The sequence below is a fragment of the Solanum pennellii genome, chromosome 3 (assembly GCF_001406875.1).
Source record: "Solanum pennellii chromosome 3, SPENNV200".
Lineage (NCBI taxonomy): Eukaryota > Viridiplantae > Streptophyta > Magnoliopsida > Solanales > Solanaceae > Solanum > Solanum pennellii.
In genome coordinates, this window is record NC_028639.1 from 66,246,826 (window position 1) to 66,260,551 (window position 13,726).

The 13,726-nt window shown below is 34.2% G+C and overlaps 2 protein-coding genes across 7 annotated transcripts in view; both read right to left on the reverse strand.

Moving 5' to 3' along the window:
* The window catches only part of LOC107014749, a 38,966-nt gene extending 32,314 nt beyond the window's left edge, over nucleotides 1-6,652 (reverse strand). For 3 of the 6 annotated variants that reach the window (XR_003577525.1, XR_003577526.1, XR_003577527.1), the window contains exons 1-2: nucleotides 5,503-6,652; nucleotides 3,640-3,694 (exon numbers count right to left, since the gene is read on the reverse strand). The gene's annotated coding sequence lies outside the window, so the exon portion shown is untranslated. Of the gene's footprint in view, nucleotides 1-3,639; nucleotides 3,695-5,312; nucleotides 5,469-5,502 lie in introns of those variants that run through there. The other 3 variants (XM_027915845.1, XM_027915844.1, XM_027915843.1) reach the window with 1 other exon arrangement.
* A 4,195-nt stretch (nucleotides 6,653-10,847) lies between these two features.
* Nucleotides 10,848-11,906, reverse strand: LOC107013593. The gene has a single exon (XM_015213471.1). The coding sequence runs from the start codon at nucleotides 11,904-11,906 to the stop codon at nucleotides 10,848-10,850; it is 1,059 nt and encodes a 352-aa protein (XP_015068957.1).
* Between the last annotated feature and the right edge of the window lie 1,820 nt (nucleotides 11,907-13,726).

The window sequence follows — 13,726 nt, forward strand, 5'->3', positions numbered from 1 at the left end:
CTTTTTCGAGAATAAAGTCCTTACTACTTAGTTATCACTTACCTTAACTTTTTAAATTAAAATTAGTGGCAATGAAGTTAGCTCTTAGGTGTTTTTTGAGTATCAATTGTTAGTTTTAATGACAGATATATGATTTAGCCATGTTTTGTTACTGTAGAACAGAGAGTTGGGCTACATTAACTGTGCTTTTCCTTGCGAATCTTCTTCCTTATATTTTTGTTTTCAATCTTTTAAGCACATCATGAGAAAAGTTATGAATTTCTTACTATAAAATGTTTGACTTCATCGTAATATCTAAAATCTACTTCAGATTCAGTTAACTTTGACTTTCTTACTAAAAAAAACGCAAGTAAATATAGTAAAAAAGACGCTTCGTTTTTTGGTGAGGGTGCAAATACTAATATTCGATCTACTAACTTCCTTTTCTATTTTTTGGATATCAAATTGAAAATACTATTTATGAGTTTTCTCGTTTTCCTCTTTTTTTCAAGAATTAAGTTTTTATATTTCATTTACCTTAACCTTTTCAATTAACATAGTGATAATGAAGTTAGCTCTTAGTTGTTGATTAAGTATCAATTGACTGATATATGATTTCGCCATGTTTTGCTACTGCTTATAGAGCATTGTGATATATACATTAACTGTGATTTTCCTTGTTTCATTATATTTTCTTCATTCTTTTAAATCACATCTTGATACAAGTTTTAAGTTTTAGACTATAATTATAATTCCATGAATAGATAGTAATTCATATTTAACTTCATCATAATATCTAATATCTATTTCAGATTTCGTTAACTTTGACTTTTCTTACTAAAAGAACGCAAAGTAATAAGGACAAAAATTTAGTGTTGAAGATTCTTGCTTGATTTTCTTGAGAAGGCACAAATACTAATATTTAGATCACTATCTAATAACTTCTTTTTCTATATTTTGAATGTCAAATTAAAAATACTATTTATGAGGTTTTCCATTTTACTTTTTTAAGAATAAAGTCCTTACTCCTTGGGTAATCATTTACCTTAACTTTTTCAAATAAAATTAGTGGCAATGAAGTTAGCTCTTAGGTGTTGATTAAGTATCAATTGTTAAGTTTTAATGACAGATATATGATTTAGCCATGTTTTGCTACTGTTGAACAAAGAGTTGGGCTACATTAACTGTAATTTTCCTTGTGAATCGTCTTCCTTATATTGTTCTTTTTCAATCTTTTAAGCACATCATGAGAAAAGTTATGAATTTCTAACTATAAAATGTTTGACTTCATCGAAATATCTAAAATCTATTTCAGATTTAGTTAATTTTGACTTTCTTATTTAAAAAACGCAAGTAAATAATGTAAAAAAGACGCTTGGTTTATTGGTGAGGGTGCAAATACTAATATTCGATCTGCTAAAGGGTGCAAATACTAATAATCGATCTGCTAACTTCCTTTTCTATTTTTGAATATCAAATTGAAAATAATATTTATGAGTTTTTCCGTTTTCCTCTTTTTTTCAAGAACTAAGTTTTATTTTTCATTTACCTTAAATTTTTCCATAAACATAGTGACAATGAAGTTAGCTATTAGTTGTTGATTAAGTATCAATTGTTAAGTTTTAATGACTGATATATGATTTAGCCATGTTTTGCTACTGCTGAATAGAGCACTGGGATATATACATAAACTGTTATTTTCCTTGTTTCATTATATTTTCTTCGGTCTTTTAAATCACATCCTGAGAAAAGTTTTGAATTTAGACTATAGTTGTACTTTCATGAATAGATAGTAATTCATATTTAACTCCATAATATCTAAAATCCATTTCAGATTTATTGAAATTTGAGTTTCTTACTGTTAGCTCGCAAGTAAATAAGGAAAAAAATAGTGTTTAACATTTAAGTTCTTGGTTTTTGGTGAAGTTACAAATTCAACCATTCTCATCACCATCGACTAACCTTCTTTTCTATCTTTTGAATATTAAATTGATATACTAATCACGATGTTCTTCTTTTTCCGCCTTTTTCAAGAATGAAGTCCTTAATTTTCATTTACCTTTAACTTCTTTTAACCAACATAGTGACAATAAATTTAGCACGCACATAGTTGATGATTAAGAATCTGGCGTAAAGTTTTAATGATTGATATATGATTTAGCCATGTCTACTGCTAATAGAGAGTTGGATTATATACATTAACTGTAATTTTTCCATGGTAAAGTTCTTCATTATATTTTCTTCAGTCTTTTAAATCACATCCTAAGAAAAGTATTAAATTTCTTCTTATTATTATACTTTCTTTAATAAATAGGAATTCATATTTGACTTCATCATAATATCTAAAATTTATTTCAGATTCAGTTAACTTTAACTTTCTTACTGAAAGAATGCAAGAAAATAAGGAAACAAATTTAGTGTTTGGTGAAGGTGCAAATGATATTCAGATCCCCATCAACTAAATTCATTTTCTATTTTTTTTAATTATAAAATTGAAATGTTATTTGTGACGTTTTTATTTTTCCTCCTTTTTCAAGAATGAAGTTAGAATTGAGTTGTTGATTAGAATCTGGCTGATATAATTATTTAGCCATGTTGTTGCTAATGCTGAGCAGAGAGTTATATTACTCAATGCTTCTGCAAAAGGTGTAAGACTTAGGTTCTGCAGAAAATAGAATGAACTCTGATTTGTGTCATCTGATTTACCTAAACTGGAGGGAACAATGTATTACATCAGAGTGGTCACTTTTTCACTCAGATATTATCCAAAAAATAGAAGTTGGACTCAACTATAAGTTACAACTTGTTTTTATCTGATCATTTCCCATATGTGGAATACTCTGACTTACAAAATAATGTCTTTTGAGAAACCTCCTACGCTGCTTAATATTAAAGCTACAATCTCTTTACATTCACTAAGAAATGACAGAAGCAGATAAGGATCGTAAAGAAGAAAAGGAACAAATGCATACTCCATTTCTTTAAGAATGTAACAGTGATCATGACATATGATCAAGAATTACAGATGACTGAAGGGATGGAAAATGAGCGGGTTGGATCAAACTCAGGCGGATCAAAATGGGTCAAAGTATTTACTGGGTATAGAGTCAAGCCACCCACCCACCCCAAAGTTTATTTGGGTCAAGATGGGCCACACATCAGGTCATGACCCAAATTTCCCCTCTTTTTCAACATATCAAGTTATAACAAACGTGGAACTCATTAATGTTTTGCGTAAATGGAACTGGTAGTATGTATTGGAGTGCACCCATGTTTATGATTCAGTGATTTATCTATGTTAATGTGATTTTAATCCATCCAGGCTTTGCAAAACAAAAAATTGTGCTAATTTAGTTATGTTGAGATTGCAGAAATGATGGAAATAATGAAATCATGATTACCCTAGTCACCAAGTTCGGTATCTACATCATAGTCCACTAGGCTAAATTGCCCACTAGGGTAACTAATCATCCTATAGCCAATAAGCCTTGGCAGCTCCATCATACCACTATAGCAAGGAGCAATAGTCAAAACATTAAAGGGCAGAAAGACAAGTTATTAGAGTCAAAAAAACATAACTGTTATGCGAGAAGTAAGCTAAGTTTATTATTATACACTAAAAACCAGAACTCCCTAAGGTGCATTCAAATTTGAGAGGACCTGTAGCGTTTGTAAGCTTCCACAGTGCCTCTTCAACTGACAACACCATCTTTAACTGCAACAAGATCAAATAGAAAAATTAATACCAACAATTAACAAATCGAACCATATGAATGAGAAATCAGTGTCTTGTATCCTCAAACAGAACCATTTGAAAAAACTACAGCAAATAAATAGATAAATTAGCTGATAAGTCTCACAAGTTCAGGCTTACAGCAACATCAAGAAACTACAGCTCATCAATAGAAAACTGTGGAGTAAGAACTTTTTTTTGAGACAACATATTCAACCATAGCAATCATGTCATCTGAGAACTAAGATGCCAACATTTTATTTTTTTGATAAAGTCTAAGAAGCCAACATCGTATCAAACAAATCAAGACATGACACAAATGAGTGAACTAACAAGAATACAAGCAGATTACTGAATAGGGATTTATGAGAGGGATGGAATAAATAGGGCAATGGATAGAGGTTGTTACAAGGATAAGTTCAGTATCAAAGAAAGAAAGCACAAGGATAATGGTAAAGTCACCATGAACTAGCTAGACTCTAAACAATCTACATAAGATTTCCCCATGTGTTTTCTCTATCAAGTAATAAGATGTTGTACATAAATTTACAGAGTTATGAGAAGAAGCACAGTACATGGCACACAGCAGAAGATGAACACCAACCAGCCAAGTGGGAAAACCTTAAACCCCTAGGGCATGGTTTATGATAATATATACATGAGCTTCTCGTTATCTACCATGAAGAGAAAGTCGGTGACACGCTAACTGCTCATGCAAAGTTCCAAACATTTGGTACCATAGCCGCCCTGGTTTCTCTTTCTTGTCGTTCACGCTAACGACAGAAAAGGAGAAAAAATGGTTATAACTAACCAAATCCAACTATCCTAGATCTTCGGGTATATCTGGATTTACTTTCTTCTAAGACATAATGGGGTTAGAAATGAATTTAATCCCACTTTACCTACCGGCCACGTGTTTAATATGCATTAGCATGACCAATAATTACTGGTGTACTTTGCAACACCGATAAAGACAGCAGATATCAGTTGTTTCTCAGCACGGTTTTTCAGTACTACCTAAATACGGACTGAAATACAAATGTTACTAGTCTTAAAAAAAATAGTTGTTTCTCAGGATAATAGGTAACACCTTAACAGTTATGGTTGACATATCCCAAGCATGCAAATATAACCATTGCATTGGTAAGAAAATTGAAACATATGTTTTGGCTCCATCTTGGCATCAGCAGCAATTGCCACTGTGAGGAAAATTGTGGTTTCCAATTAAGAGAATCAATCATGAACTCCTTTATAGTATACAGTATCAAACAATCGTGTGAAAGCATATCTATCTATTGCTCTAAATTTGGAAACCACAAAATCCAAATATGCCAAGTCATTTTCTCCTCTGATGCAAATTACAGAAGAAGTCATTGATGAAAGTCTAGACTGTGCAACATCAGTGATAGATTGCAGAAAAATTATCTTTTTAAAAGTAAAGAGAGAATGCAAAAAACTATACAAGTAATTCACTTGAAATTAGTTAAAATTGCCCTAAATTCAAGAAGGCAAAAACATAAAAAAACTGAAAATGTTTGTAGCTACGATCTGATAGAGTGAAATTAAAACAAACAAAAAATTTGCAGTTTTAAGAACAAACCCTTGAGCGGAAACTTAGTGAATAGTTTTTCCATAGATACTAAACCCTCCGGCGGAAAACGTTTCCTTTGTCACTTCTCAGAAAAAGAAGAAAGATACCACCTTTAGGAAAATGGAAAAGCAATGGACTTAACCAATTAATTAATTTTTTTTGTGACCCGAGGTGTGAACTAAGGAAAAGACAAAATTACCTTTAAGGACCAAAGTTAACCCTGTCCATCGTTCTCTCCACCAGCATTGGGATTATCACCAGCAGGCTGCCACGCCTGCAATGGGGGCTGAACGTACACTGAAGGAGCAACCACAGCCACAGCAGGCCCTCCTATCATCGGCCCAGGCATAGAAGGCCCTCCTATCATCGGCCCAGGCATAGCAGGCCCTCCTGGCATCGGCCCAAGCATAGCAGGCCCTCCTGGCATCACCCCAGGCATAGCAAGCTGTCCCATAGGTGGATAAAAATAGGGAAAACCACCACCTACTGTGGGTCCCACCATGCCAGGCCCAAAACCAGTAGCCACTTCATTGATCTCATCCTCCGGGACGACGTCAGCAAGGAAATCAAAAACCTCAGTCCGCCTAATAGCGGCAGCGAAGTCAGTTTTCTTAAGAGCCCCACGGTTGTTTTGCTGGGCGTGAAACCAGGAACGAAGAGTGAGCTCCAGAACAAAGAGCTCACATGCCTTTGAAAACAAAATCGGTGTTTCAGCAGATAGCTTAATGGCATTGTTTTCAGATTTTATAATCCTCTTGATCCTGGAAATAGGAAACTGATGATGCTTAAAATCATCCATCTCCTCAATTTCCTCACGCTGACAGTTCCAGAAAATCCTCATTTGCTCTTCCACCTGCTGCTGTTTCTGCAGCTGCAGCTGTTGATGCTGCTGATGAAGCAGCATTTGGTAGAAGGGGTAAACAGGGTACAAAGGCTCCACCGGTTGTTGTTGATTGTTCTCCATGGGTTGTTGATCATTGTTCTCCATTGGTTGTTGTTGATTGATCTCCATGGGTTGTTGATCATTGTTCTCCATGATTTTTTTGGTAGAGGAGCGGATTTTCCAATGAAGTAACTGTAAACACAGACTGAGAAATGGAAGAATGAAGAAGAAAACTACGCACTCATTAAGCTTTATTGCAGATCGCGACAAATTTGGATTGTAGCTTACTCGGATTTTAAGCTTCATCTATGAACTGTATTTTAGTTTTTAGTGTGAGTTCACACCACTTCTCCTTCCCCAGTTTAACTCTTTCCCATTTTTGCCATTTTCAAAAAAAAAAAAAGGAAAAATCACTGGTGTGTTCAAACACGTTTCTCCCTCTCTTCTTTTTCCTACTTTTCTCACTCTAAAAAGCAAATATTAGTAGTAGTATATTCTCTTCTTCTTTTTTTAAGTAGAAAGTGTTGTAAAGAAAGCTCAGAATATAAGATGAAAAAGACAAGAAGTATAAAATAGAGGAGATAATTTTCTTATTCAAGTATGTCATACAATGGTGAATGATATCTCTATTTATAGTGTTGAGATATCATAGTCAAAGGTCACCTTGAAATCTTACATAGTTATCATCAAGGTTCATATCACCTTGATATCTTATCACATTGGAAACACTAATACATGAATCCAATTAATTGTTGGATAACTCTAATGGATCATCCACATATACAATGGATTTACAACACTCCCCCTTGGATATCCATAGATTATGTGCCTCGTTAAAACCTTACTAGGAAAAACCCAGTGGGAAAAAGCCTAGTGAAGGAAAAAGAGTACACATATCTCATAATACGATTTGAATGTTGCCTCGTTAAAAACCTTACCAGGAAAACCCAACTTGGGACAAAACCATAGTTAAGGAAAAGAGTACAGCGCGTATTTCGCTCCCCCTGATGAAAACTTTACTTGATATCTCGGAGACGGCGCATTCCAATCTTGTATCTCAACTTCTCAAACGTTGATGTTGGCAATGCCTTAGTGAATAAATCAGCAAGATTATCACTTGAACGAATTTGTTGAACTTCTATCTCACCATTTTGTTGAAGATCATGCGTGAAAAAGAACTTTGGTGAGATATGCTTTGTCCGGTCTCCTTTGATGTATCCTCCTTTCAATTGAGCTATACATGCAGCATTATCTTCGTACATTGTGGTTGGTATATTCTTTTTCAAAGAAAAACCACACATTTCCTGAATATGATGGGTCATTGATCTCAACCAGACGCACTCTCGACTTGCTTCATGGATGGCTATTATTTCTGCATGATTTGAAGAAGTGGCTACCAACGTTTGCTTCATTGATCGCCAAGATATTGCCGTGTCTCCACATGTAAACAAATAGCCTGTTTGTGATCGAGCTTTATGCGGATCTGATAAATACCCTGCATCTGCGTAACCAATCAGTTCTGATTTGGATTCATTGGAATAGAATAAACCCATGTCCATGGTCCCTCGAAGATATCGAAGTATGTGTTTAACACCATTCCAATGTCTTTTTGTTGGGGAGGAACTGAATCTTGCCAGTAGACTTACTGCAAAACAGATATCTGGTCGAGTATTGTTAGCAAGGTACATTAGTGCCCCGATCGCACTAAGATAAGGAGTTTCATCACCAAGAAGCTCTTCATCATTCTCTTGAGGTCGAAATGGATCTGTATTGATGTCAAGCGATCTTACCACCATTGGAGTACTCAATGGATGTGAGTTATCCATGTAAAAACGCTTTAGTATCTTTTCTGTGTACGTTGATTGATGAACAAGTATTCCATTTGACAAATTCTCAATCTGTAGACCAAGACAAAATTTTGTCTTGCCGAGATCTTTCATTTCAAATTCTTTTTTCAGACACTCAACAGCTTCTAAAAGCTCTTTACGAGTTCCAATGATGTTCAAATCATCAACATACACAGCTATTATTACAAATTCAGATCCCGACCGTTTAATGAAAATGCAGGGACAAATCGGGTCATTTTTGTACCCTTTCTTTAACAAATATTCACTCAGACGATTGTACCACATCCTTCCTGATTGTTTCAATCCATACAGAGATTTCTGAAGCTTTATTGAACAAGTTTCTCTTGAATCTTTGTATGCTTCAGGCACTTTGAATGCTTCAGGAATTTTCATGAAAATGTTGTGGTCCAATGAGCCATATAGATAGGCTGTGACAACGTCCATTAGACGCATTTCAAGTTTTTCATGAACTGCCAGATTTATGAGATATCTGAAGGTGATTGCATCTACCACTGGAGAATATGTCTCCATATAATCAATGCCAGGTCTTTGAGAAAAACCTTGAGCAACGAGTCGGGCCTTATATCTCATGACTTCACCTTTCTCATTTCTTTTTCGTACAAAAACCCATTTGTACCCCACTGGCTTGATACCTTCAGGTGTTCGGATTATCGGTCCAAAAACTTCACGTTTTTCTAGTGAAGCCAATTCAGCTTGAATTGCATCCTTCCATTTTGGCCAATCATTTCTCTGTCTACATTCGTGAACAGATTTTGGCTCAAAATCTTCATCTTGTTGCATTATTTCAATAGCAACATTATAGGCAAATATGTTGTCAATCACAACATTATTTCGGTTCCACAACTTTCTCGTCGAGACATAATTCATTGAAATTTCATTATTTTCAGAAGTTCGAACCTCCTCATCATCATGTGTTATCACTTGGGTCTCATCTTGAGAAATTTCTTTCAACCCATGATTATCTTGATCATTTATTCCTTTTCTCTTTCGAGGATTTTTATCCTTGGAACCAATTGGTCTACCACGCTTTAAATGTGGTCTAGACTCATTTGCCTTAACAATTTGTTCCGTCGGGATATCAACTCGAACTGGAGCATTAACAGCTGGAATATGCGATTTAGTAATCCTTGGAAGATTAGTAAATGCATCTGGTAGCTGATTTGCAGTGTTCTGCAAATAAATTATTCTTTGAACTTCTTGCTCACATTGGTTTGTTCGAGGATCCGAATGAGATAGAGATGATGAATTCCAATCTATCTCTTTTCCCAATGACTTATGTTCTCCCCCTAATGTTGGGTATACTGATTCATCAAAATGACAATCAGCAAATCTTGCCTTAAATAAATCTCCAGTCATAGGCTCCAAATATTTTATGATTGAAGGAGATTCATACCCAACATATATCCCCAACCTTCTTTGGGGCCCCATCTTTGTGCGTTGTGGTGGAGCAATTGGGACATACACCGCACATCCAAAAATTCTAAGATGGGAAATGTTTGGCTCTTGACCAAAAGTCAATTGTAATGGGGAGAATTCATGATAATTGGTCGGCCTTATGCGCACAAGTGCTGCTGCATGCAAAATAGCATGCCCCCACATAGACACAGATAACTTTGTTCTCATTAGTAATGGTCTAGCTATCAATTGCAGACGTTTAATCAATGATTCTGCTAGACCGTTTTGAGTGTGAACATGAGCAACTGGATGTTCAACTGTTATACCAGTAGACATACAATAATCATTAAATGCTTAAGATGTAAACTCACCAGCATTATCTAGACGGATTGTCTTTATTGTATAGTCTGGAAATTGTGCTTTCAATCTTATTATTTGAGCCAGCAATCTCATAAAAGCCATGTTGCGAGTTGATAATAAACACACATATGACCATCTTGTAGAAGAATCTATCAAGACCATATAATATTTAAAGGGTCCACATGCAGGTTGAATTGGTCCACATATATCACCCTGTATACGTTCCAGAAACGCAGGGGATTCAATTCCAACCTTAACTGTTGATGGTTTAATGATCAACTTTCCTTGAGAACAAGCAGCACAAGAGAATTCCTTTGATTGAAGGATATTTGGGCTCTTTAAGGTGTGCCCATGTGAATTCTCAATGATTTTGCGCATCATATTTAATCCGGGGTGGCCAAACCGGTCATGCCAAATGATAAAATCATTAAAATTAGTAAACCTTTTGTTTACTACGGCATGTGATTCAACTGTACTTATACTTGTATAGTACAACCCAGAAGAAAATGCAGGTAATTTTTCATGCACAATTTTCTTCTCTACATTAATTGTAGTAATGTAAAGGTATTCAACCTTTCCTTCATTAGCCGTCTCAACATGATAGCCATTTTGGCGAATAACTTTGAAACTTAATAAGTTTCTTTGAGACTTACTACAATATAATGCATTATCAATGCTTAATATTGTCCCTCCAGGTAGTAATAAGGTCGCTCTTCCAGAGCCCTCAATTAATTTTGTACTACCTGATATTGTGTTGACATATGCCATTTTCATAACAAAATTAGAAAAGTATTTCTTTTCTTTTAATATTGTATGCGTTGTGGCACTATCAAGAAGGCATACATCTCCATTAATCATCTTGAATCCAACTGACAACTGGGGATTTCTATTAATTTTCATTAAAATAAAATACATCAAAAGAAGGAAGAAACAAAATTAACAACGGAAATTTAAATACTTAAACATGAATAACATAATAATTAAAAATACATAAGTAAAATATTAACAGACTTCATTCCCCAGCTAAAAGATCAAACATCAGTTTCGATCTCCAAAGAAGTCATCAACTTCCATATGAGTAATGTCACCAAGGCCATCAAAAACATCATCCTTTAAAGCCAAATTTGCTTCAACATCCTTATCATATTTCTGAGATGTTCCCGGCTTATCATCATCTTTAAGAGTCATATGTGACTCAGCTCGAGCATTGGAAGAGGAAGCACCACTTTTATTTCCTTTCTTTTTAAAGGAATTTTGATAGAGCCTTACAAAATGCTCATGTGTGCGACATTCATTCTTCCAATGGCCTTTCATGCCACAACGACGACAATTACTTTTTGAGGGGTTATTTTGAGAACTCATGTTGTTCTCCCTTTTATTATGACCACCACCTTGACGATTAGTGTATCGTCTTTTATCTTTGCCACGTCCCCGTGCATTATTATAGCCCCGATGATCATCTCTTTTTACTTCAGATTGATCACGTGCTTCCACCACATTTGCCTCCGGTAATGGAGCAGCTCCAGTGGGACGAGCTTCATGATTTTTCATTAAAAGAGCATTATGTTGCTCAGCCACCAAAAGACATGAGATTAGTTCAGAATATTTCTGAAAACCCTTTTCACGATATTGCTGCTGCAATATCACATTTGAGGCATGGAAAGTAGTAAGTGTCTTTTCCAACATGTCCTCATCTTTTATAGTCTCCCCACATAATTTCAACTGGGAGGTTATCCTGAATACAGCAGAGTTGTATTCAATTACGGTCTTAAAATCTTGAAACCGTAAATGCATCCACTCATAACGAGCTCTTGGCAACACTGTTGCCTTTAGGTGGTCATATCTCCCCTTTAAATCAGTCCACAATTCAAGTGGATCTTTCACCGTCAGATATTCAATCTTCCGGCCCTCATCAAGATGATGGCGAAGGAAAATCATAGCCTTCGCCTTATCTTGACTCGATGCTTCATTTCCCAGAGTAATCGTGGCATCAAGACCTTTAGCAGCCAAGTGAATCTCAGCATCGAGTACCCATGAAAGATAATTCTTTCCAGAAATATCTAATGCCACAAACTCAAGTTTGGATAAATTCGACATAATAAAAATTATGAGAGAATATGTGAATTAAATAAAAATATTTATATAATACCTTTGCAAGTAGCAATTTCGTGCTGATAACGTGTTGTAAAGAAAGCTCAGAATATAAGATGAAAAAGACAAGAAGTATAAGATTGAGGAGATAATTTTCTTATTCAAGTATGTCATACAATGGTGAATGATATCTCTATTTCTAGTGTTGAGATATCATAGTCAAAGGTCACCTTGAAATCTTACATAGTTATCATCAAGGTTCATATCACCTTGATATCTTATCACATTGGAAACACTAATACATGAATCCAATTAATTGTTGGATAACTCTAATGGATCATCCACATATACAATGGATTTACGACAGAAAGGATATTATATTTATATTTATAATTAAACATGTAATATTACATTATCACATTTAATACACATATAGATTGACTCATTTATTACAGGTAGATTGTAATATTAGTTTATTAGATAGTACTTCTTTTTTATTTGCCTTGATGAACTGGTTAATAGGGTTAAGAGGATTGTATTATTTTTATCATCATTATTTTTCTTTAAATATTTGATTATTTATTAAAGTTTTAATTCTTCATTTATGGATTCTTTGATATTCTTTTTCTAATCATATATAGTATATGTATATGTTTTCTGACACTGCCAGTCTATAGACTTCACCTGTCAGTAGTGTTTCATTCACAACTAAGATGAGAAGACTATCTAGTTTAGTGTTAATTATTTCTATACACTAATCTCCTTAAGATGACTCTTTGTAAGTATTTCTAAGTATTAAGTAAATGTGTTTAAAAGAGAATTGAGTCTAATCTAGCACATTGATTTTTAGATACTCAACGTATTCAAAATACGTATTAGCTTATAAGACTTTTTGGATTATCCAAGAACATTAGGTAGGTTGCATGCTTTTATAATAAATGTGCACCTATTATACACATATTTTATTTTTGAAAAAATGCACAAGTACCCCCTCAATCTATGTCCGAAATCCCAGACACTTATACTATATTAAGGTCCTATTACCCCTGAACTTATTTTATAAGTAATTTCCTACCCCTTTTCGGTTTACGTGGCAATAGCTTGAGAAAAAAAATCAACCAGCATTGGGCTCACAAGATAGTGTCACGTAGGCAAAAAGAAGTAGAAAATTATTAATAAAATAAGTTCAGGAGAGTAAGACCTTAGTATAGTATAAGTGTGTCACTGAGATTTTGACAATAAGTTGAGAGGATAGTTATGCATTATCCCTTTATTCTTCGAATTGCATAAAATCTCATAAGGGCTTACCTATGGCTGACAACTTTCACATATTTATAACTAGACTAGAAATATTAAGCCATTCAACTAACCTGGGATGTATAATACAATACATTTCATACAATTAATCTTTTTTTTTTTTTTTTGTATATATTATTGTACTGTTTGTTTTTAAAAAACTTCTATATGTGACCTTAATCAATTTCTTTGGCATGACAAACACCTAAGATCAGAATACTTGAATAGATGTAAAAACTTACTTTATTGATTGTATCATTTTAGCATAAGATAAAAAAAATAATGGTCCATGACTATATCCTCCCTAGCATCTTTTCTATCAATGATTAATATTAAACGAATGAAATTATTTTTGTATACTTAATGGTAAACTTATTTTATGAAAAGTGAGTTCATTTTGGAACATTTTGAATGGCAAAGATATGTCCCTCATCCAAAAATTCAAACATGAAGGTTTCAAACCAAAAGAAATTTCACTTAGTGACCTCAAGTATTTGAATCATTGTTATCTGATCTTAAAAATTAAAATA

What these genes read in the sequence shown, in the direction of transcription:
- LOC107013593 (XM_015213471.1), bottom strand. Translation starts at nt 11,906, where the DNA reads ATGTCGAATTTATCCAAACTTGAGTTTGTGGCATTAGATATTTCTGGA.